Below are 17,878 nucleotides of genomic sequence, written 5' to 3' on the forward strand. Positions count from 1 at the left end.
GGATCAGGTGCTGGCCCTGTAAAATGAGGATTATTTCCGCTAAGCAGTGTAGCTCCACAGGGCTGATGTGCAGCAGGGCTGTCCACTGACCCACACACACACACAACTAAGATAAGCTATAGGCTAGCATGTCGTGTGCAGTGTATCTGGTGGGAATGTCATCCTAACTCAACCACATCGAATGCCCTCTGCCCTCTGGAGAGACAAGAAAAGTGGTGAGGCCACTGAAGCAACTTCTACGTAGTTGACTTCCCACATAGTTTGATTGAAATGAGACTTTGTGGCTTATATAGTAACTAATAGATACTTGCATTTCCACCTACCGTCCATGTGGGCCATGGGACTGCGACTGCAGATCCCATCAGCTGTGGCGAAAATGCTAATACACATACAGAGTCGGTCCATTTTATACCCATATATGGCAATCCCTGATGTCATCAGTATGCCCATATATGGGCATTCCATCAGATCGTATTATTATTATTATCTGCACTCGAAAGCGGGCACTGCACTCCCTCGGGTCCTTGCCGCCATGTGCGGTTGTGCACGACCACATATGGGCATAGCGGTCAGATTTGTGGCTCTGGACAACCGGATCTCTGTATTTATCTGACAGTGCTTGTCCCTTTTAGGTCATCAGTATATGATCATATATAGGCATGCCCACTTTCTTGCCCATATATGAAGCTGACTGATTTGTTTGCAGCTGAGGCCATGACGAGGTTAGACAACACACTCCATATTTAGGTGTAGCTACATTGGGAACTCCTTATATGGTTATGGCTCAGAGTGACGTCAGAGGTCCAATATTGAACCAATGAGAAGTATAACAAGAGCTTGTGACCAAATAATAACTACAATGGATCCATTTACAAATATATATATATACTAGTTAATTTGTCCCTTGTTCTGAAAAGTAGCAGTTTTTGACACGGTTTCCACCCGACACAACAGCAATGATATGTGAAAAGCGAAGAATCTGCTTCCTAGCATCCTGCATAAGACAATTGGTCAGTGCCCATGTGCAATTTCAGACCGATTCTTCAACCCTCTGAGGAGACAAATGGATGAGTCCGACAGACTGAGTTTTGCTCATTTAATAGTAGGATAATAGTAGGCGTGTTCAATACTTTAGCTGGACGTCATCAATATATTCTTGTGGGAATGTACTAATAATGGTGAGTTTAGAATGTGCATTTATACAAAGGTTGTAAGACATATGGATCTAATAACTCTAAATACTGTAGTGCACGGGTGAGCGGGGTGCGTGTGTGTGCGTGCGTGCGTGCACAGCTGACCGCCTGGATTCAAGCCCGGTTCTCGTGCATGGCAACCCCTGGACATGTATGGCTCAGCAAAACAAGAATACCCTCTGGTCAAGGGGGATATTACATTTCTAAACTACATGCAGGGCTGCCCTGCTACATAAATACACACACTCATACTCTCCTGTCTGCTGTGCTGTGTTTTTGTGTCTTTAATGTACGGGCCAAGGTGGTCAGGACAGTAAACAGATACCTCCACTGCAGGAACCTTTGGATTTTACCCAATCAGTGGACACATAGCTATCAGACTCACACTACTATCACCCACAAACACACACAAGCATGCATGCATGCATGCACGCACGCACACACACACACACACACTCACTCACTCACTAGGAATGTGCTGATAAGGAGAGAAAACCCAACTCTGTCTCTCTCACAGCCTGTTTCTCATTCCAAAGTGTTTCCCTCGCTTTCTCTCTCTCCACCCTTTGGCGCTTTCTGTTTCTAATCTCTCCCTCCGTTTATCTCTGTCAATGTACTGCTTCTCATTTCCTCACCGTTTTGAAAACATGCATGCATATAATGCGACTTGAAGCAAATGCAGTGATTGCAATTTCACTGAAGAAAATCCAAACGACAACCGCCCATGAGTGTTACATTTAATTAATTTGTTATTTTTTGTTTGGTGGTGTTCTTTTTTTTGTTTGTTTCTCAAGTCACGATGATCCGGCTACAGATCAGGTCAATCTCTGAAGGTTGGAGAAGCTCTTGCTTGCCTAGCAGCAACAGCAAAAAAGTGCTATGGGTGTGTCAATGACACAAAACTAAACCAAAACACAACGTGCAAGTAAAGTAAAGAGCTCCATATCTCACTTGAGCTGGGATCGACAGCAACGGAACATGCTAAAGCACTTGAGAGAGCATGCCAGTACACACACAGATGTGTTAGACAAAGGGAACATTCAGCTGGGGCCTGGGGGTCCATGACAACGTTTGTCTGCCCCCCATGACAGTAGAAAGAATAACCAACACTTGTCAACAATAACAAAAAACTAAAAAAAAACTAAAACAAAGACATTCATAATCACAAATATTTTGCAAGAGACACAGTATCAGTGTCTAAATAATGTGTACTGTGTACTACTAGACAGTAAAATAATCATTTTGGGTGAGGTGGTGGTGCCCTTTAGGGGGAGGGAGAGAAAAACAATAACAACATGCTTTTCAATTTTTAAGTTGCTCATAATCTTTCACACAGCGCAATTCTGAGCCACAGCTCATAGCTCCGCCGAGTCACATGGTGCAACTAAAACAAGAGGCCAAGCCCACTCCACAGCATTCCCAAGCCTTCTGAGGACTCTGCCACAATAGACATGTTGTGGGCCAGCATCTATAGTGAATTAATGAGTTACTGGTGGAACAGTCATGTTCCCACCACTTAACTGGCTATGCAATTACCATTGAGAGCCAGAGTGGGGTGGGGGTCTAAGCATACTTTTATGAGATGCACATTAAGGAATAAGGACAAGATCAGATCATACATAAATGTCATCTACAAAGCACCACCCGTCTTAACCCTCAAGTGTCAACCATAAAGACTGGCAAACAAACAAACTAATTACAATATTTAAGCCAAGAACATTTTAATCCTTTATCCAGAGCATATGAATGCTATGGTTTCAGAGGAATGGTTACGTTTACGTCAGGGCCAATAAAATAAACCCTTGTTGTGCTTTCAATCAGATTGTTGATGGGAGAGCCTCCCTCTGGTGTGTGTTATCAGTTATATCAGTCATCAGGAAGACATGGTTTGATTCCTTACATAAATTGCATGTATTGCAGAATTGCACTTTACAATTTACGGGCCGCAGTGGCTTAGGGGTAGAGTGGCCGGTAGAGCAGCTGGATGGGAACCATGAGGTTCCCGGTTCGATCCCAGGCTCCCAGAGAGTTAGTGTCCTTGAGCAAGACGCTGAATCCTAATTGCTCCCGATGTGCAGGTTGGTGCCTTGCATGGTTTCCTCCGCCATCGGTGTATGAATGTGTGTTGTGAATGAGTGAATGTAATACAAAATCTATGTAAAGCGCGTTGGATAAACAGCGCTATATACTGTAAATGCACCATTTACAATGTGTGTCACATTCACCATTAACACAGTGACAGCAGAGGCAACGATGCATCGGGAGTAGTAAGGGCTTCAGTGTTTTGCTCAAGGACACATCAATATGAATCCAGCAAGAGCTGGGGATCGATCAGTTAGCGGCTCCTGAGTCAGTGCCACCCCACACATCACTGAGTGAGGACAGATACATATAAAAAGGATAGTGGAATAAATAAATAAAAACTGTATTCTCAAACACGCCCCCCCCCCCAGGACGGAATAAGCCTATATTCCACATGACAGTATAAGTATTGCCTTGTATGTGATGTCACTTTCTTTGACAAGAGTTAATAAGCATAAGAATGCAATTGTTATCGCATAACAACTGTAAAAGGCAAGAGCGGACCAAACTTGTGGCAGGTTTAGGACCTGCAGTGTTAATCGCTATTCTCATGAGAAAACTGTAAACAACACAGCTCTAACTCTCCAGGGCTTTAGGTAACGGAGAGACAGAGACAGAAAACAAACACGAGCTTGAGGAAGATATGTCAGAGTTGTTTATGGTGGACGCAATTAGCAAATGGCATCGTTATCTTTAACGAGATAACACTGGGAAACAGGTTAGTGGGAAAGGAGTGTTATGAGTGGGAGCAGGAAAAACTACAGGTCAACACCAAGTGCCTCCTTTACATTGGAGGGAGGGAGTGAGAGTGTGTGGGTGCGCGTGTGTGTGTGTGTGTGTGTGTGTGTGTGTGTGTGTGTGTGTGTGTGTGTGTATGTGTGTATGTGTGTATGTGCGTGCGTGCGTGCGTGCATGCGTGCGTGCGTGCGTGCGTGTGTGTGTCTGTGCGTGAGTGTCTATTGAAGAACGGAGAGCAGCTACAGCAAGGTAATATGGACAAAATCAAATACCACGTTATTTGTGACTTGATATTAATATTGTGACAATATTTCGCGGGTGACTGCTGGTGCTTTCACAAAATATTTACATATGTTTGATATAATAATCAGTAATGCCTATAGAATAACTAAATGGATAAAGGCAAATAATAGAACAGCTAGAACAGTCAGGTACTTCCAGAAAATTACATCACTTTACTGGCATGCACTGCAGCCTTTAAAACCAAGAATAGACAACATTTATGCCATATAACCAAGCAATAAATCCAAGACACTATGTAGTCCCCTTATCACAACATTGATATTTTGATATAGTGTGCATAGCAGCTCAATCAGTTACAAGATCACAAAGAACATATTCAAGTTTATTATGGATCAGCTTAGAAGAAAAAACAGAAAGAGGAACACCCATCAGCGTGTTGTTCAATAAATACTCACTTTAGAAAAGATTCTTCTTTCTTATTAAAATGGTTCACCCCCAGCAGCAGATCATCACAAACGGACGATGGTATGCATTTTTCTTTGTCTTAAGTGACACTTATGCATGTACTACTTCATATACGCTGAGGAAGGCCTCCATGCCGAAACGTCAGTTTATGATGATCTGCTGCTGGGGCCTGGGGTGAACCCTTTTAATAAACAAGAAGAATCTTTTCTTAAGTGAGTGCTGGTTTCCTTTTTCAAAAGTTCAGCTTAGAAGAAGCATGTAAATTGACTGGCTAATGGACTGGATGTGTACTAAATGAAATGGTAAACATTTACTTTGCAACATTGTTAAAGGGATTCCCACATGTAGACAAATAGAGGAGGTTAATTGTCCTTTCAAAAATATGTGAAGGCCACTTTTTAACCTAATATCAAGAATCTCACCTGACGAATTGTCAGCGTCTGGATCTGCTATCATGGCAATTCAGTATTAGCTCTATTATTTTGTGTAAAAAAAAGTTAGCACTGCCTTGCAGAACATACCACACTAACATTTCGCTGTATGAGTGAGACAAATATTATTTTCTTTAAAGGAAAAAGAAATCCTGAAAAAACGAAAGAACAAATCATGTGTTTAATGCCACCCCTCTCTCTTTACATTGAAGCCTCCAATTCAACATATTCACACAGCGGCCATTTTGCTATTAAGTTAATGAAACAACGGCCAAATAATGGCCTCTGTGTGAATATAGTCAATAGTATGAAAATTGCACTCTCAGGTTTTGCATAATTTTAAAACATTATTTGCTATGATATGCGATATAACTGTACAATCTTTATGTCATCTGGGATTCCCATCCTTGTCAACCAAATGAATGTGAGAGAGTGAGAGGTCACATAACATGCCTTGGGACGAATCTCTTCCCAGCTTGAATCAGCTGAGCCACCACTGCCACATGCATTCCCTCTCCTCACTCTTTCTTTCCCTCTCTCACGCACACACATGCGTTGGCATCAAATCCCTTCTGCCTGTGTAGTGGGATAAATCCCTGCAGCAACCTGCCATGCCAAAAATCATTGAAACAACAGTTGTTTCACAGCACCCCTCTCCCATTTCACTGATCAGTCCACATCTAATATATAATTATAGCAAAAAAAGATATATAGAACGGTTAGAACCTCATCATAAGGTTATCAATAGGCTACTACTGTGAGAGCGGAGACTTCAACAGTACAGATGTGTTCTCCTCCAGACATATGGCACACTGACAACAAGCAGGACATTGTAATGGTTATTGAGCTCATCAGCAAACTACTTCACAAAAGATAAGAAAAGAATATTTAGCTGTGGCACATCATTTGAGATTTAATGCTCCCTCCATAGACCATTGCTTACAACGCTGTGATTTGTTAGTACAGTAGTTGGTTGTTCAAATCTAGGCTCTAATGTTTTGGATGTAATTTGATTTCATACTGTATTTGAAGGAGAGCAAGTTGTGCTCGGAGACATTGCCGTTTTTACTTTCACTTTTTTGTGCACCTTCCTGAATGTCCACCTAGACCAAGGGTTTTAAACTGGTGGTCCATGGACCACAAACTGTCAACTAAGAGGCACATATATTAAACACAGTCCCTTGTAACGTTCTGGATGAGCTGTCAGGCAGAATTCACAGAGCTTTAAGTAACAGCAAAGTGTTTTTTTACCTTTGGCAACTACAGGCTATGTTGGACCCAGAACATGACATGACACTATGTCCCTGTCCACCACCATGCCAAGAATAGACAGAACTGTGCAACCAAGGAAAAACCTCATCCTAGCCCATATCCCCAGTCACCAACACAACAATGATCCCCAGGTTGATTCAATATGTCAGGGTGGTGGTCCCCGTTTCACAATCAGTCAAAAAACCTTACCTCAACTGTCTGGTTGTTACAGAGCAGGGGTCTTCAACTGGGGGTATTTTCAATTAAAAACTTTGAACCCACGCATCCCTATTCTGAAGAGAACTTTAGCCAAAAATAGCCGATCTACAAGCTCTCAGAGGCGCTGCGAGGCATTGTGAGGCGCTGCGAGGCGTTGAGAGCTTGTAGATCAGCTATATAGCTAACCAAAGAGGTTTGGTGTAGAGGTCAAAAAGAGCAGACCAAGTACAGAGTGAAACATTAACATAGACTGATGACAGTGCTGTTAAACACGTCGATGAAAATCTGCATAACGCATTTATACAACATGTAGAGGGGGTCCTTGCTTCATCTCTCTCAGTTAAAAACTGAAAACTTTGAAGACCCCTGTTATAGAGGTATACAATGTCAAATCATAAGCGTATCCAGTTAGTGAGAACATGAGGGTGGTAATAGTAGCCTAGGGGGCTTTTAAGATCAATAATGCTTTGATACCAACTGCACCAATGGTATAACAGGCCTACATGGCAATATCTCAAACTCAACTCTCTAGACAAGTTCTTTGAAAAGTCCTGTGTGTGCCACAGACAGTGACAAAGCTCCAGCGACTCACTAAGAAATATTGCTGTGATTACGGGTGAGAGCACGTCTCTTTAAGATCCACCATGTGATTCTGATTAAAGTCAGTGCATCTCTCCCTCCCAACCCCTCCTTCCTCCATTTCACCATGACTCCTCTCTGCCCCCCTCACTCTTCCCATTCAAAAAAGGTATTTTCTATTTTCTCTCCTCTCAGCTCCATCCGCCGACCTCCTGCTGGGCAGTTCTGTCCTGGAATTCCTTGCAGAGATGAAAGGATAAGCAGGTCAGACAGCCTTGATATCCAATTCCCTTCTAGGTCCTATGGTGGACTCAAAATAAAAACAGCTGCTTTCTACCTTGCGCCCTCATCATCTCAACTCAGACCACATTTCAATAACAAGGAGATCTTTTTGTTATCGCAGGTCAGCTTCCCCTTTCTGAAACATATGAACAATTACTGAAGTTAGCTTCCTTTTTTGTCATCTCTTTTACTAGGGAGACATTAATTGCCTGTGCACAAACTTACTTTTAGAATAATATGTTTGCGGCGATATTGCCCCCACTACTCCCTGAGACTTAATGTTTCCTTTGGTTAGTATTTACCGGCCACTGGCCGAGTAGAATTCAATTGGCCGTTAAATATTAATATTGGCCGATCAATTTTCATTTAGGTTTATTTTTATTAGGCTATTAAATAAACACAAAACTACAATACAAACAATCTAATTTCTACAGGCATTGACACTAAGGCTTGCCCACCTGCCCTCGGCAGGTAAATAAAACGTCAGGGCAGGTGAAGTTGGCTTTCAGCTTGCCCGATAGGGCAAGTGCTCATTTGAGAGGGGACACAAATGTCTATAAACACAACACGAGATAGCTGTCTAAACACCTGAACGTGGCCAGTGCGCTGTGTCTTCTGGTCTGTGGAATGTAAAATAAGAGCACTATTTACCTATAATGTGCTGTTTTTACTGTTGCTACATTTAAAAATATAAAATAACAAGTGTGAAACCATAGACATATTCAATCATAGCTTAAGTATTTGGTATTTGGATTTGGAGGTATTGAGGTATGATTTTATCGCACAGCCCAAGAAAGTAAAGAAATAAGTGTTAAATTGAGCGGTAATTAAAATCGTACCTATCATTTTATAATGGACGATTTACTTTTCGGGCAAGTGGGCATTACCTTCGGGCAAGTAGAACATGACCTGTACTTGCCCGATGGGCAAGTGCCTCTGAGACCTTAGTGTCAACCCCTGTTCTATGACCATACACTGACTGGCAAATTGTCAGTGAATATTAGTGTGGCTTCCTAAATGCATACTACTACTGTCCTCCAGGACTTAGTCGTGCAATGGCAAAACAGACAGACACATGCACATTTTGCAAGACATTTAAAAAGACCCATGGATTTACCAAGGGTGCGACAGTTACGGGCTCAAATTAGTGCCAAGAATATGTTGTACTTGCAATAACTTTTGCTTCTAACTTGTGGTTTGTGATTGTACTTGTGAGCTAGTTGAATCTACGAAAAAACTTTTGTATGAGGTGTGTCATGTCCGCAAATTAAATTCTTCACATTTTGTGATCCAAAGTAGTTTGTTATAATTTGTTAAAAGAAACATTTTCAAGAAGAAACATACACTGCTGGCACTGCTTTTACACTTCCTGTATGGAGAGCCAATTGTTCAAGGCATTGAACAATTGTTGCCACTATCCAATAAGCGCTCCAGTAGAGACTAGGGTTGCCACTCTATCCATGTTGTCTAAACGTAGTCGATCTGTCACTTAAATCTATGCTATTAAATGGTCACTGTATGATGCAAAACTGCAGTTTTTTTTTCTACCTCTCAAATATGATTTATGAATTAAAGATGGCTTAATTGACAGTTGCTGCAATTACTGCCCTGTTTTGTGAGAGACTCGTTGGATATCAGTGCTACAAGAACTTACATAATATGGCCCACACTCATTAGCATTATGCACACGCTTTGTATTGCACTTTACAGAAGATTAGTTGGGTGAAAGGTGTGGAAAACGTGCTGATTGCAGCTCTCTACACATCACATCATACTACATTTATCGCTTGACTTTTGCTTTTCAACACACGAACAACAAAGATGCGCATGCTTAACTGTGGAGCTTACAGCACAGACACTGAATTCAAATCATTTCAGAACTCTTAGCAAAACACACTGCACAGTAAGGAAATTGACAAAAGGCTACACGTTAAACGCTTTTAGACTACTTTGGTTTGTGAATGTAATCATATTTAGTGTCTATATATAATGTTTATGATTAACTCATTGAGTGCCTATCCCGAATTAGTTCGGGATATATTATCGCATCCCAGAGTGCCTATCCCTAACTAGTTCGGGATATTAAAAAAAAAAAAAAAAAATGATTTTTTTTTTTGGACCCCATCAAATCTAGTGAACATGATTTCAATCGCGATTTTGCATGTTCCACCCCCATACAACCCCATCTAACATACAGGGCAGCCATGTTTGTTTACATAACATGTAAAACATAATGGCGATTATCTCAAGAATGCCTGAACGGATTTCCAATCGGATTTTTTTGTTTGAAAGCTGTGAACAAACTGCACAAATCCACTCCAATGCAATCCAGGATTGCATTGGATTTTTTAGAGCTCATTCTTCTCTGTTTTTTTCCCATGCATGAGGTGTGCAAGGTTTAATCATGGCTACGTTGACGAAAATAAGGCTTCTAAAATGCTTGGTAGCCAATAGCTAACTTCAAGCTAACTTCATCCTCTTCCTGTACATGCACAAAGGAAAGTGTTCAGGCAAGTCATGGCTGCAGGGCTTCTGCATATACCAGCATATCTCTATGGGATTTTCTATGGCCACTGGGCGCCCTCTAGTGGTGAAAGGGGTGGCACTAAATGAGTTAAACACTACATTACGTGCCTGCTGCAGCAAGTGGTAGTGGTAGAGGTCATTTAGGTCAACTAATGAGCAATATATTATCAAGAGCTAAAATGATGAGAAAAAGTGGCACAGTGGCCTGTCCCGTTCAAATAGGCTGCTCAGCACATTGTGCACGAGCTCCACAAACTCAAGTCATCAAACGTCATCATCATCATCATATTCAATTAATAACCTGGTCAATCTATCCTGTATACCCATTTTCCCATGATTTAGTTGGAGAATGAGCAATCGGGATTGTGACGGTGAATACGCCTACGTATATTAAAATATAACCTGTTGCATCAGTTGAACTTAACGTAGTGAAAAGCAGGAGAAAGCGCTAATGATATTGGTAAGTGAAATATACAGCATATAATGTTTAGTGATATGCTATCAGAGAAAATCTGACAGCTGACAGCTAATAAAAGTGGGAAGACATTACACACCAAGACACCATATGTTCTTTAACTTCTTTCCAGTGTGTTTGAGATGCACGCCCGCCCCGCACACACACACACACACACAGGACACGCATGTACAGTCAGTCACACACAAACACTAACCCACATCTGCATTTTGAGCAAACATGCAGCAAGCTGTAGCAACACACCAAACAGTCTATGTAATGTATGCACTGCAAATAAAATAAATGTACAACAAGCATTACCTCCATTGTGATTTGCAAGGTCCCCTCCATAACCCCGTCCTTGCTAAGGCTAAGGCTAAACAGACAACCAGAGATCTCTCCCGCCCCCCCCCCCCCCCCCTCCCCCCCTCACACACCCACAACTGACAGGTGACAACCGACTGAGCACCTCACTACAACTGAAGACCCGTCACGACTGTGTACACACTGCCGAATATACCACAACAGATTTATTTTGCCACAGATGCATTCCCATCCCAACACTTATCAACGCTGGTGTGTGGGGGCCTTAATGCGGGGGGAAAAAGAAGCAATGAATGAACTCGTATGTCATATCGCAGCTGAAAGTTGTATATTGCAAAATGAAACCATTCACCATCAATATGTTGCAATGACAGAGCTCAAATCTGACTCCAGACTTTCAAACTTTCAGTGTATCCATCCAACATGATGCAATGTTAGAGCTTTATGGAAATGTTCAAATTGCAGTTAAGTAACTATGGCTGGCTCCACACCTCCGAACATTCATTTGTTATACTCAGATCTCAATTAAAAGGATGGGACATTTGCTTATTTATTTTAACCAACTTATTTTGATGTGTTTCAGTTGTTATGCTGCTAATATGCTTATACTGTCTGGGGACTTCCCCTGAGTCACCAAGATCCTCTCTCCTCGTCTGTTGTCTCCCTCGCTATCTGTATGCGTTTATGTCCCATAAATGCATGTTACTAACTAATAACTTAATATAGAGGCTCAAATTCAACCAGAAGGGCACACACATCCAAAGCCATATAGACTGGGTGGTAGACTATTAGTATACAATTAAGAAATAAGTGTCGATTTGCTGCTCCAAAAGAGTTTGTTTTTACTTGGTACCGTTTCGAGCCTCACGGCTCTTCATCAGACTGGTCTGATGAAGAGCCGTGAGGCAGAAACAGCAGAAATGCAGCAGAACAGGAAGAGAGGGGTCAGGAGGAGAACCACTACAGTACAGAGCCTTCCCAACATGGCAGGATGAACACAGCTGTTCTCCCATTCACTTCAGCAATCCTTTAGATTAGTAGATGTGACATTTCCAAAAATGTTTCTATATATGAAAAAAAATCAGCAAATGAGTTTAGACCAATGAACGTAACAGGACAGATTCTGTTAATTCTCCGTGTCCTACAGTGGAATCAGTTTCAAGCTTCAACGACTATGCAGATCTAGAGTTATGATAATGTGTAACAATTTAAAGTAAGTCAACTCCAGGTTTACATCCCTGTGACAGTATAAAGGACACGTTCCAATACATGTTACTTGTAGATGGATCCACATCCACAGTACACTACTCTCTGAATGGTAGCCTAACAAAGCCTAACAAAGAAATGGACTAGGGCCCAGAGAAGCAGTGTGGCCATTGGCTCATGATCTAGATAGGCCGGAGAGGGCCAAGTTGGCCAACTGGCCAAAACTGTAGAAATCCACCTGAACCAACAGGCCTCAGGCTGTTCCTGCCCATTTTAGTCATGGACAACCTTCTCATGCCTGCTCTACAATAGGTCTGGAGGGCCTTTGCTGAATCTGTGATGAAGTATAGGTACTGGAGAGTGGAGACACCAGTAGATGACCGGTTAGTCTGTCAACCACATAACTGCATGGTCCCTGGTTTGAGCTGGAAAACTGTGTACGCCCTCAGTTTCCAGCCCCTCTTCAGTGTCCAGTCTAAAAAAAGCTAAACCACTTAAAAATAGGTAATAATTGCCCTTTAATTCATAATCTTTAATTCAAATAGTAAGAAATAAATCTAGGTGCCCCCTCCTGACAAAGTCAGTGAGGAGAAACTCAAGCTTGCAAATCTATTATTTTCACAGCGCAAGTTCAGTGCGACACCAGTGACAGTGTACAACCTAAAATTAACCATATATACCTAGTTTGCCTACAATATTTTCTTGAGAGATTTGGCCCACAACAACATGCCCAAAATAGGGACACCAGAGTTGATGTGGTTAAAGGAGCACCATCTGTTCTGTTCAAGAGCAGCTACATCAGACATGAGTTCTAAGAGAGGGAGATAGACACGTAACCAAGGACACAGAACACACACATCACCTCTCCTCTCATCTCTTTAGCACTCAGTCCTCTAATTACATCTCCTGCCTTCATTGATGTTAATAGGAGATGTGTAATCACTAACGCAAAACAGTAGCTGCTTCATCTACCTAATTAATAGAACCTTCTCCATCTAAAATAAGGAGAGAGAAAAAAGGAGCACTGCAAAATCCTCAGTGTTCATTTAATTCTGTTCACTTTAAACCCTCAGGGCCCAGTTTTACTCTCTCAGAGTTAAAGTGACACTGGATTTGCAGTGAGTGGGCACTAGGCATACAAACATTTTTCACTGAGCACACATAAGCCCACTGTAAAGGCTGGAGGTGGTACTTATGCTACAAATCATGTCTTCGTCTGTCTTCGCAAATGCATTCCAAAAACAAGAGTGAATCAAAGCCTGAAAGAAGGAATGAAGGCATTAAATGTCGTGCAGAAGAGTTAATGTCCTTATTTTAATGCAAGTGGCATCCAGAGGATTAATGTGGTTTCAAACGACTTTAGAGACATTGGCAACTGTCAGCCCCCCCTCCCATCTTGGGGTTCACCCAGGATCTGTGGCACCAAGTAAAAAGCTTTGCCTAGAGGGTCCCCTTCTCCACAAGAGCACTCCCCCAAATAACAATTAGCACCAGGGTTTCTAACTGCTGCACAAGGTGGCTGTTACTGAAAAACAGTAAAAGAGTAAACATAAGTTTCAATACTTGAAGTTAACTTGTGAATTCACATTCATTGATGTTGCTGAAACATGACGTCATTATTATATAGTAAGCTTACAGTCATCAGTTATAAACCCAAGGCAGAGTATGAGTCATCAATAGCATTTCACTACAATAGCATTCTTGACCTATGAAACATTAGGACAGCACATAGCCACAAATTGTTGTCTATTCCAGGAAGACAGCATCACATCATCTCTCTTACCGTTCAGTCTGTCTTACTTAGTAAGTGACTCGTATTGCTGGTATGCATGTTATCAGGTAGAACTAGAAGTTATTACATGAGCTGTGTGAATGACACTTGTTATCAGGTAGAACTAGAGTACTAGACGTTATTACACAAGCTGTGTGAATGACACACCACAGAAAGTAGGCGAATGCAAGTGGTATGCATTTCATAGATGTATTTCTGACAATAGCCATTCCCATAGGAAAGCTGCATGCATGATGGCTTTTATTGCCACAGATTCTAGTTGGGGTGTCTCTGTACTGTCTGTAGGGCCGGTTAGAGGCAGAGTTGGGGTGTCTCTGTACTGTCTGTAGGGTCGGTTAGAGGCAGCAGTGGGCTAGGGTGCTTAATGTGCTGCTCTCTTGTCTCAGAGCAGTTAGCTAATCAACCAGTCACCCCTGAACAACAGTCCCCAAGTCTGCTGTGTCAAAGGTAACAGCTCTGAGCTCTCAGACTAAACATTACATAAATCTAAACATAGAAGTATCCATGTAACATTAAGCCAATGCAATGACAAAACTGTTTTCTGTGATCTGAACATTTGTAATTGATGTTATCCTATTCTATAGACATTATATCCATCTGTCTTTCAATGTTGTATGAGATACATAAAGTGGTCCTGTGTAAATAAGCCGGGAAGCTTACTAGGATCTCCTTTTAGTTGACCTTGTACCAGTGATTTGTGCTGTCATGAAACTGTAATTATTTCTATTGCAAACTGCTAATAAACTTCAATCAATCAATCAATCAATCAATGGTTGACTGACCGACAAAACAATGTTGGACCCACGTGGAAAAGAGTGCAAACATTTCACAGATAATAAAATAGCCTACATAAATTGATGTTTGCTGTGCTTTCACCCTTATAGACTATAACAAACTATCTTCTATACGTTCCACAATATAGACAATGTATGTGTTTATCATTTTTCTTTCAGCGTTGCAGGTCATTGCTACTATAACTAACGTGTTTACTTTAAATCATAACATCACCCGCTGACAGCACAATGGTGGTTTCGTCTGAACTGGCACAACCGACCAAACCAGAATATCACAACCTCAAGTTAAATACACAGCAAATACATTCCTGACTTGTCAAACAAAAATGCTCTGACAGCTAGGTGGAAATTACAATCTTGCATATATAATATTTACTTTGTTAGGTGTAGCGTAGCTGCTCTATAATATGAGGATGACCTAATTAAAAAGCACTTCCCCAAAATGCCCTCTTGCTCTCCCTTCATTACCATGACATCAAACGGCAAGCTCTACCATAATCATGTGCCTTTTAGATTAGAAAACTGGTCATGTTTTCTAGAAGAACCCAAACATCATATGTATTATTATTATTAATAATACTATCATAATAATAATACATATCATCATATTATTATTGCTACACATATATGAAAGTCAGAGTTAACAAAGTCAAGAGGTTTGATGATGTGTTTGTGACATTTCTTTCTGTCCGTTTGCCTCTACAACAGTCTGACCCAGTTCAGTCCAAACTCTGCAAGCTTGTTGTCTACTATTCTACGCGGCACAGCACGGTGCAGCACGGTTTGCTTTATGAGGGACGACACTGTGCACACATACACAAGTAGTAGCACCAGCAGCAAACAAAACACGTAAAGAAACGACACTTTCAATAGGCTTTGTCTCCCCCATGCCTGCACACAGTTGTTACAATCTTTTTAGCATGCCGCTTGACCAAAAAGAACAGATCTACAAGCTATGGCGCGTTGTTAGCTTGTACAGTGGATCTGTTGTTGTTTTTTTTGGCAAGCGACACCGTCGTACTAGGGCATTAGTTCTCAAAGTGGGGCCCGGGGACCCGCAGGGGTCCATGAGGGAGTGCCAGGGGGTCACCAGCTAAATAGATAGGAACCAAATCTAACTCAGAGTGTAACCTCTCAGAGGTAAATTAACATTGATTGTACAATATAAATTGGGTTCCCAGAAATTGAATTTCCATTAAATGGGGGTCCGTAACCTAACGCATGTCAAACTGGGGGTCCTTGAAATTAAAATGGTTGATCTAGAGCTGTAGAAATCTTCTCTTATGGGGGTCCCTGGCATCTCTTTTCAAATGGGGGTCCGCAGCAGGCTAATAAGTGTCAATTTGGGGGTCCTTGCCATGACAAAGTTTGAAAAGCACTGCGAGACATAACCCTAACATCAACAGGTAGATAGACTGACTCTTCTTCGAATCGTTCTGAAGAAGAGAAGAGTTTTTCTATGCATAATTTAATTACCAAGCAAACATTATAAGGTGATTTACAGTCTACTGAACCGTCACTAATGGCGACCATTAAGTAACACCATTAATTGAAAGGGGGGGAAAATGCCAACTTAAACACAGCCTGTTGCAGTGGTCCTCAAAGTGGATTCCAGGGACTCTGTGGGGGTCTAAATTGACCCTTACAAGTCTGTCACTCTGACAGTGTACAAATGGAACCAAATTAACCCGTTTTTGGTTCCATTTGTACACTGTCAGAATTAAGGGGAGACCTTGCAATTTGAAAGTTTGAGAAACACTGTACTATTGGATATCATTCAGAAAGAGAGCCTCCCTCCACTAACTTCACTTCCAGGCAGCTGTACTACTGATGATAAAAAGTTAAGTCACAACAACGCATCTCTTCCTCAGAGTTCCCATTCACAGCTAACACAGACATTCTAATGAAAACACTCCACTCCAGCCTTTAGTTACTAAACAGTATTAAGTTTCGCCAGCAGCCGACCCACCTTGTTTGGAGCTTTGGCAGACATTTTACGCTCTTGCTCCGCTTCGAAAAAGTAAGCAAGTTAAAAGTTTCTTTGTTTTAATTATCACTCGGGATAAAAAAAAATAACAATTCCTTCTTCCAGTGAATGTCGCCCAGCTGCCGCCCGCCGCCACGCCACGCCGCCGGGCTGTTGTTATTTTATTCTATCCAGGACGACGACCAGGGGAAACATGACACGAAAAAGGCGTGCTGTGGAAAGTCCAAAGTTCATTATCTTTATCTTCGGTTCTCTTTCAGTCCCTCGCCGAAACTTTTTTTTTTACTCCACATACATAGCAACGTCGAAAAGGAAGATTAATAGGCTTGAATCGTGGCCGATAACAAACGTTTATCCTTGCGGTAATAGCAGGTTGAAAAACTTAGGGAAGAGTAGTAGACATCACTTGGTTAGAACTGCAATGGCAGCGGTTTGTATAGTCCTCTCCTCTCCCTGTTCTCGCTGCTCTGAGCAGCGAACGTGACATGTCTGTCTGGAGCAGACCATTCTGCCTGGAACAGTGGGGGTGTGGAGGGAAGCAGGAGGAAAACAGGGACGCCGCTTACTACTTGGAAAAAGCCTTTAGAAAAAGCCCGATCAGGGGCGTCACAAGGGGGGAGGGGGGAGACAAGTGGGACTGAGACGAGTTAATAGGGCCCAAGGTGGAGACTGGAGAGGGCCCGGGGCCTTAATTATTTTATACTTTAGCTATTGAAAAATAACAGATATGCTGCGAGCTTGTAGATCTGCTATTTTTGAAAAGTCGTGAAAATGTACTCAGATTTTGCTTCTAGAGAGGGGGTTCCTGGAACCACCAATAAATATTTTAAGATGGGGCATGGGCCATGGGGGTCCGTGGCCAAATATACATTTGGGGGTCCTTGACATAAAAAGGTTTGAGCGCCACTGACATAGAAACATAGGTTTTTTTTTTTTAAACTTGAAAATATTTGAAATATTCAAAGACTAGTAGGCCTACAATTTTTTACGATTCTTCAGAAATAACAGATCTAGCTCGAGCTTGTATGTCTACTATTTTTCAATAGTTAAAGCACAAAATAAAGCGTTCCCAGTCTAAATGGGTTAAACCCCCTCCCCCTATGAAGAACATTCATGGGGGGCCCGCAGTGAATCCTTGTATACCCAGGGCCCAGAATTTGGTGCGACACCCCTGAGCCCGATTATATACTTCGTCGTGCGATGGTGTCTCGCGCCGAGAATAGCCGATCTCAAGCTCACAACGAGTAGCGGATGTGCAGCGGTGGAAAAGGTACTACTCACATGTTTTACTTGAGTAAAAGTATCAATTCTG

At 41.8% G+C, this 17,878-nt stretch overlaps 1 protein-coding gene across 12 annotated transcripts in view; it reads right to left on the reverse strand.

Moving 5' to 3' along the window:
• The window catches only part of tjp1a (tight junction protein 1a), an 80,197-nt gene extending 63,196 nt beyond the window's left edge, over nt 1–17,001 (reverse strand). For all 12 annotated transcript variants that reach the window (XM_080730824.1, XM_080730823.1, XM_080730831.1 and 9 more), the window contains exon 1: nt 16,549–17,001. In XM_080730824.1, coding sequence (XP_080586950.1) covers nt 16,549–16,572 — 24 coding nt within the window. In that variant the 5' untranslated portion in view covers nt 16,573–17,001. The remainder of the gene's footprint in view (nt 1–16,548) is intronic.
• Nucleotides 17,002–17,878: the final 877 nt, after the last annotated feature.

Source organism: Nannobrachium achirus (genome assembly GCF_963921795.1).
Source record: "Nannobrachium achirus genome assembly, chromosome: 7".
Lineage (NCBI taxonomy): Eukaryota > Metazoa > Chordata > Actinopteri > Myctophiformes > Myctophidae > Nannobrachium > Nannobrachium achirus.